Below are 7,441 nucleotides of genomic sequence, written 5' to 3' on the forward strand. Positions count from 1 at the left end.
TCGCCGAGGCGTTCTCTAGAGCACATTCACTTGCGGACCTACCTGCTCGACTCCCTTCGCCCAGCTCCGAGCCCCGCCACTTCGGCCATTCTGAGCCTAAATCCCGCCTTTCGGCTTCAAATCCCGCGGCTGACCCGGTCCCCACTTCCGCTCTCTCCACCCAATCCGGTCCTTCCTCTCATCTCCGCCCTTTCGGCCCCGCCCCCTCCCTGACGGCAGTCGCACGCGGTGTGCGGCAGACCGCGCGGAGCTTTACGGCGGTTGTGCTTCGCCGCCGGCATGGAGGGAGAGGAGTTGGAGAAGGAAGATGCGGAGCAGGAGGCTCTGGAAGGGATAGATGGGAAACCAGAGGCGGTGGAGGAGCAGGAGGAATCCGAAGAGGCGGTTTGTGGCGCCAAGAAGAGGGTGGTGCCTGGTATTGTGTACTTGGGCCATCTCCCGCCCCGCTTTCGGCCTCTGCATGTACGGAACCTTCTCAGCGCGTATGGCGAGGTCGGGCGCGTCTTCTTCCAGCCCGAGGGTAAGTCTTTTTCGCAGGCTCTGGCTGTGCGGGGAGGAGGGTGGTGCTCGCCGGCGAGTGGACTCGCCTGTTCGGGCCCGAGGCTCTGGGGGGGCACGGGACTCAAGGCAGGCGCCTGGCCCTTTTGGGGAAGCCGGGGTTGGGTGTGGGTAGCTCAGTAAGCACAGATGAGTCTGCTCCGCACACTCGCTATACACGGCACTAATTGAATTGGGATTGGGGGCGTGTCCTTGTGCAGAGCCGATCTGATGCAGGAGTTGACGTCTGAGGAAAAGACTGAGTTAGACGTAGGGAAAGGTACGTGTACAGGGAAAGGATGGACCTTGGAGTTCTCTTCCGGACAAGGACCTCGAGGTGGGATCCTGGCCCGTGGACTAGTGGGAGGTGAAGTTGATCGGGTGCCACGCCGGCTTCCTAAACCACTGCTTTGTTTTTGGCACAGACGGGTTCGTGAGGCGCAAGAAGAAGGCAGCGGCAGCCTCGACCGCGGGAGGCAAAAAGCGGTCCAAGTACAGCAAGGACTACACCGAGGGCTGGGTGGAGTTCCGGGACAAGCGCGTAGCCAAGCGCGTGGCGGCTAGCCTTCACAACACGCCCATGGGGGCCCGAAAGCGCAGCCCCTTCCGTTATGACCTATGGAACCTCAAGGTGAGGGGTAAGCTTCTCTGTCGCATCCCATCCTTCCGCCTTCCCAGCCCCAGCCCGGGCATCTCATTTCCTTTTGTTGACCCCACTCTCTTTCATCTTCTCTCCGTTCCTGACATGTCCTACCCAGATCTTTTCATGTTTTCCTGTCCACAGTACCTGCACCGTTTCACGTGGTCCCACCTCAGCGAACATCTCGCCTTTGAGCGCCAGGTGCGCAGGCAGCGCCTGAGGGCCGAGGTTGCCCAGGCCAAGCGTGAGACTGACTTCTATCTTCGAAGTGTGGAACGGGGACAGCGCTTCCTTGCTGCTGAAGGGGACTCTGCCCGCCCGAATGGCACCTGGACCTTTGCCCAGCGTCCTACTGAGCAAGAGCTGAGAGCCCGGAAGGCAGCTCGGCCAGGGGGACGCGAGCGGGCTCGCCTGGCAAATGCCCAGGACCAGGCTCGCTCCAACCGAGGGCTGCTTGCCAAGATCTTTGGAGCTCCACCGCCTTCAGAGAGTGTGGAGGAGCCCTGAGTAGTCAGGGACTCTTGAAGGGCAGAGAGACCCTTTCCATCTCCTAGCCCTGCTTCCTGTCCACCTGATAACAACTACTGACAATGATTATATTATCTTTCTAAGACCAGGAGTCTGGTGGGTGCTTAGGCATAAATGTCTTGTGGGGCTCTGGTCCCCCCTCCAACTCCTGTTGCCTGGCTGAGGTGCCTAATTCATACTAGCAAGAGTATGACTACTGCAGGATGCCAGTTTTGCTTGATTCTTGACTGTCTACTTCCGGCCCAGTGAGGTCCTCTAAAAATCCCACTTTCTGGGCCGAGGAAGAGCCTTTCCTTCAAGCTAGAGTGATAATGCCCACTCCAGGCAGCTGTTCCACCAACTACAGATGAAGGGAAGCTGCAACATCCTTTTTATTTGAGAAGATTAACAGGGCCTGGGGGTAATGGGGTGGGGCTGGGTTGGGAGCCACCTTCCAAGTAAATGTATAGAAAAGAAATATATATTTATATGCCTTTGTAGTTTACTGGGGCATGGGGGGGTGTTTTATAAATTCTGACTTCTATCCTCTCATGTCCCGTTCATTCCCCTTAACTTCATCTCTTGGTCTCATAGCCACCATTCCTCCCCAAGCCTCCCAATTCAGCCTGGACCCTTTTCTATCTATCAGATTAACTTCTTAGCCCATTTTGTCAGTTATCTAGTTCAGCCTTTACTAAGTCACTATATGAGGACATAGGAATAGTAGGTAATAATAACAGCCCTTGGCTTCAAGAGTTGTCGCTAGAAAGAGACATATAAGAAATAAATGTACAGATGGGGCGCCTGGGTGGCTCAGTGGGTTAAAGCCTCTGCCTTCGGCTCAGGTCATGATCCCAGGGTCCTGGAATCGAGACCCACATCGGGCTCTCTGCTCCGCAGGGAGCCAGCTTTCTCCTCTCTCTCTGCCTGCCTCTCTGCCTGCTTGTGATCTCTGTCTGTCAAATAAAATCTTTAAAAAAAAAAAAAAGACATGTACAGAGGTAGTGCAAGCATCACGGTAGATGTATCTAATGGGGAAAGTAGGGGCCCTGGGAGCGTATGGTGGACTCTCCAGGAAGGTCGGCAGTGCTAACTATGCAGCTGATTCCTGATCACAGTCTTCAGAGATGGGTCCATTTTCACCAGGCTTTCCAGATCATTCCTGAAAAGCGAACAGAGGTCTGACTGAACCTGGTGTAGTCCTGTTGGAAACAAAGGTTGGTGGGTGAAGTGTTGGGTTCAAATCACTGTAAAGGTAGACAAAGCCCGGGAGGTAGTTGGGCACAAACGATGCTCCACAGATACACTTCGGGAATTAGGGCTCAGATGAGGGAGGGTTCACAGGCAGTATGCAGAGCAGGCCTGGAGGCCACAAAGAATCTATGTAAGCCACTAAGAGAAACTGAAAACAAGTGTCACAGTAAATGAAAGTTCAATAAATAAATAAATAAATATATAAATTAAAACCGGTCAGGGGTTCCTGGCTGGCTCAGTTGGTGGAACTTAACTCTTGATCTTGGGGTTGTGAGTTTGTCCCATGCTGGGTGTAGAGATTACATAAAAAATGTTAGAAAAGGGACACTGGGTGGCTCAGTTGGTTAAGAGTCTGCCTTCAGCACAGGTCATCCCAGGGTCCTGGGATTGAGCCCCACATTGGGCTCCTTCTCCACCAGGAGTCTGCTCCCTCTGCCTCTCCCCCTGCTTATGCTCTCTTAAATAAATCTTTAAAAAACTGGCCAATATCTAGTTCATTAGACTTATAGGAAGTAGTGGAGTGATTATAATAATTTGGGTTTTGCTTGTACTGTTTTTTTCCCCTAATGTCCTCAAAATTTACTGATTCGTTCTTTGGGTGAAGTGGATTAATCCATTTATTTGGCTCTAAATAAAATCGTGGTCATGTTAAGATTTTAATTTGGTAGGTGCACTTAATTTGGGAGAATAAAAATGACCAGTAAAAAATGATGGTTACTTGGTGTAACATTTCGCACAGTGCCTATACCTCTCCTGCCTATCAAAGCCGTGTAATTTTATACCCTCAGTCTTAGGAACTCCATGCCCTTGTTTATGTTCATTTCTTGTGAGTTTCATGTGGATTGTTTCCTCCAGTCATGACGTCTTCCAAGTGAGCCAGAAAAATCCAGTATCGGAATTTGATAAGTTATTCACATACTCAGAATTCTAAGTTCCCATTCCCCACTTTGCTAGATAAAGAAAATATTAAGATTAAGAAACTTCTTATCCCTTAGGTTGCTAACAACTTCTAAAGTAAAACACATAATAGGGCTTAATTTTTTGAACAAAATAAAGTTGTTGGGGTGTCATTAGGCCAGCATCAATATATTCGAGGTCAGCACCGCAGGCTCCAATTCAATAGTTCTGCACAAAGCTCATCCCCGCAGCCTGGAAACGGGTAAATCAAAGGTGGAGTGAGAAATGGAAATAAGAATGGCTGGGAGAAAATGAGTTTCCCAAGGACTGTCAGCCTGATTCCCTGGAGACAGCCTTTTGAGGGCAGGAAAACACCTTTTTTACACTTAAAATGTTATTCCTCTTTGAAATGTTGCCATGAGTGACCCTGACATGGGTCAATTTTAGTTGTACAACTATAATAATTGTATACCTTTCCAGAAGTGAACTTGCAGAGTAATTTTGGTAGATAATGTCAAAATGCCTCTTACGCAAAGTGTAAGCAACCATTTTTGGGATTCCCCCTATAAGCAAGGAAACAGATGATTTAGAAAAATACCAGTCGCTAGAAACCAGCTATCCCACACAGAAGCCTCCAGCACTCTTCGCAGTCTCTTATGGATGTCCCCGCGGTCCGACTCCGGGAGAGGGTGGGCCAGCTCCGTGTGGAGGGCAAGCTTTGCGCGGCTTTGGCCAAGTGGTCGCTGCTGCTCTTGGCGCTGTGCACGCTGCGGGGTGGACCAACGCAGATGAAGGGGAGGGAACCTGGAAACAAACTGAATAGAATTAGGTACAAAATGACGGGGTTGGGCTCATGTCTGATGGCATACTGAAGGCATTCGGTACATTTTTAATCACGGAACAAGAAAAAATTAGGCATATCCCAAAGATGATCTGGAGAAGTATGTTAGCTAGAGCTTCATTTAATTTGGGAGAATGGTCAGAAACAATATCGTCAGACAAAACTTAGGAAGGAAAACCGCCAACCTCTAAGCAGTGCCCTTAAATAGAGGGGACCGTCCCTGGGTGGGCTCGAACCACCAACCTTTCGGTTAACAGCCGAACGCGCTAACCGATTGCGCCACAGAGACGAGGTTGAAAGTGCTTCTCTTGCCAAACATGATCTTTTCATTTTTCCAGTCTGACCTGTGAGTTACACTTTACAAATAAAGTTTTCGTTGGATATATGTATTGAAGAAATGTCCTCTCGTGATTTTTGTTGTTCTTATTCTTGTTTTCAAATAACATAGATATTATTAAGAGAGGAACCTTGGAATGTAGATTGGGTGGGAAGCAGGGCAGGGTTTTTACTGCTGTTTACCCAAATATATGTGAATATAATAATTTGAAAAAGGACATCTAGCCAGAATTTATTTTCAGTCCAAAAAGAGAGTTTTTACTGACGCTTCAGTTGGTAGAACAGCCCCCATAAGGATTCTGTATAGATGAGCATACATTAAATGGGAAAGATACCAGGAAGAGCAATGAAGGAAAAACAAACCATCTAGGGGAAAATCTAGAGGATCATCAATGCATCCTTAAATCATCAGGTAAAAGTGTGCTTCCTGGGAAATAGGATATTCTCATGTACCAAAGTAGCAGCGCAGAGCTATCTTGCTCATTGTAAAGAGAAAAACAAATCTTTACAAAGGAGAAACTTGTGTCTCCACTGAAACTAGGGATTAAATTTGGCATCATTAACAATGGGAGAAATTAACATTATGTGCTTCCCGATGAAGTCACAGGAAGTCCACCGCACACGATATTCTGTCAAAAAGGATTAACGTGGATGTCATTTGCACTGTTAGACAACCTCTAGCCTTGTTGCTTCATGTAGCTATTGCTGTGGAACAAGATACTAAAAAATGTTAGTGGCTGTTTGATGGTTCTTCCAGAGAAGCAGAACATGTATGGTAAATCTCCTTCTCTCATTTCTCTACCTCAGTCCCTCTCTATAGAGATCTCCCCTTTTCTGTCTCTATCGATCCATCTCATCACTTACTGATCTAATTGGCTTATATGTACAGTGGGCCAGCAAGCTGGAAACTCAGGCAGGATATCTATGTCACAGTCATGAGATGGAATTCCTTCTTCAGGAAGAAAGGTGTGAAACATTAAGAATTTAAAATGTTGGTTGAGTAAAATAAGATCTTGGAGATTTCAAAGTCAAAAATCCACTTTTAAAAAAAAATTTCATCTATTTATTTGAGAGAGAGAGCATGAAAGGGGAGAAAGTCAGAGGGAGAAGCAGACTCTCCAAGGAGCAGGGAGCCCGATGTGGGACTGGATTCCAGGACTCTGGGATCATGACCTGAGCTGAAGGCAGTCACTTAACCAACTGAGCCACCCAGGCACCCGTCAAAAATCCACTTAAGCATCCTTGGCATAAACTTGAGTATTTTGGAATACACGATACATGGAAAGGTTTGGAAGGTAGTGCAAAATAGACATGAATATGTCCTAGAAAGAGACAGCACCAGCTGGGAGCAGGGGTAGGGGCAAGTGATCAGAAATATTATGATATAATGTAATTTTCTTTGCTAGGAGAATATTAAGTAGCCAAATGTGCTATTTTGTCTTAGATAAAACCTAGACTTGGATACATTGAGTGACACGCCCAGAGTAACACACGGTTGGATTTCATTATGAATGAAATCCCAAAGCTGAGCTCTGAACTGTTAAGCTCTAGTATATTTCCTACTACATCTTGACAGTGAGGAATACTTCGAAGAGAGTTTCTGATCTAGGGTAAAGAGAATAGTGTTGTGTAGTTAACATACTGGCTAGTTTCTAGCTGTACTTCAAGACAACAGATCTGAGGAATGGAAGCTGAAACACCGACTCTCTTAGTTTAAAATGTGCTTTAGAAGTATCTGATTATTTTGACCCCACACCAGAGAGAAGCCAGTTAAGTTCTTGTGATACGTCAGCACTATTAACAGTCAAAAAGATGCAACGACATTCCTAAGGGGAAAGGAATTTGGGACCAATGAGATCAGATGTCTGTAATTCTCCATCATCATCTCCCAGCAAAAACCCTTCTGTTCAGAAGCCAGTGGAACCTTGGTGAATTCTACAGTCACATTCTTGAAAGTCGCAGTTTCCTGAAAAATCAAACAAATCCAGAAATGCCTCACTGAGGTGTTACAAGCCCAGAAGTGGAATGTAGAACAAAAGAAAACAAAGCAAGATATAGTTATGACAGGATAAAATATTCGCAGTCAAGAAAGCCAAGTCTATTCATTCTTACCTTGTGTCTAATACTGTGTTTGAGTCCGTGTGAAGTACAAAAACAAAGAATACCAGTCCACAAGTGACAGGAAATTGTTCATGTGAAATAACTTCAAAAGCATAAAGCACATGAAGAAATCGTGAACTTCTCTGCTACAGAGAAAGGGTACTGAGGGCATTCCAGGAAGGATGCCAGGGTACGCAGAGAGCGAGGGAAAGAGTTCACTTAATGGTTCTCCTCTCCAGATGAACAGTCCAAGCAGCTAGAGAGTCTCTAAAGCAAAGGGGTGTCAAGGCCCAGCTCACTGAAATTCTGATTTAACTGTCGAAACTGTC

General features: G+C 46.9%; 1 protein-coding gene and 1 non-coding gene across 2 annotated transcripts; one reads left to right on the forward strand and one right to left on the reverse strand.

Annotated features, from left to right (window-relative positions):
• Positions 1-221: 221 nt before the first annotated feature.
• ABT1 (activator of basal transcription 1) lies at positions 222-2,570 on the forward strand. The gene is made up of 3 exons (XM_046006253.1): positions 222-520; positions 963-1,168; positions 1,322-2,570. The coding sequence occupies exons 1-3, from the start codon at positions 280-282 to the stop codon at positions 1,682-1,684; spliced, it is 810 nt and encodes a 269-aa protein (XP_045862209.1). The 5' UTR covers positions 222-279; the 3' UTR covers positions 1,685-2,570.
• A 2,321-nt stretch (positions 2,571-4,891) lies between these two features.
• Positions 4,892-4,965, reverse strand: TRNAN-GUU. The gene has a single exon. It is a non-coding gene; the product is annotated as a tRNA-Asn (tRNA).
• Between the last annotated feature and the right edge of the window lie 2,476 nt (positions 4,966-7,441).

Source organism: Meles meles, chromosome 5 (assembly GCF_922984935.1).
Source record: "Meles meles chromosome 5, mMelMel3.1 paternal haplotype, whole genome shotgun sequence".
NCBI lineage: Eukaryota > Metazoa > Chordata > Mammalia > Carnivora > Mustelidae > Meles > Meles meles.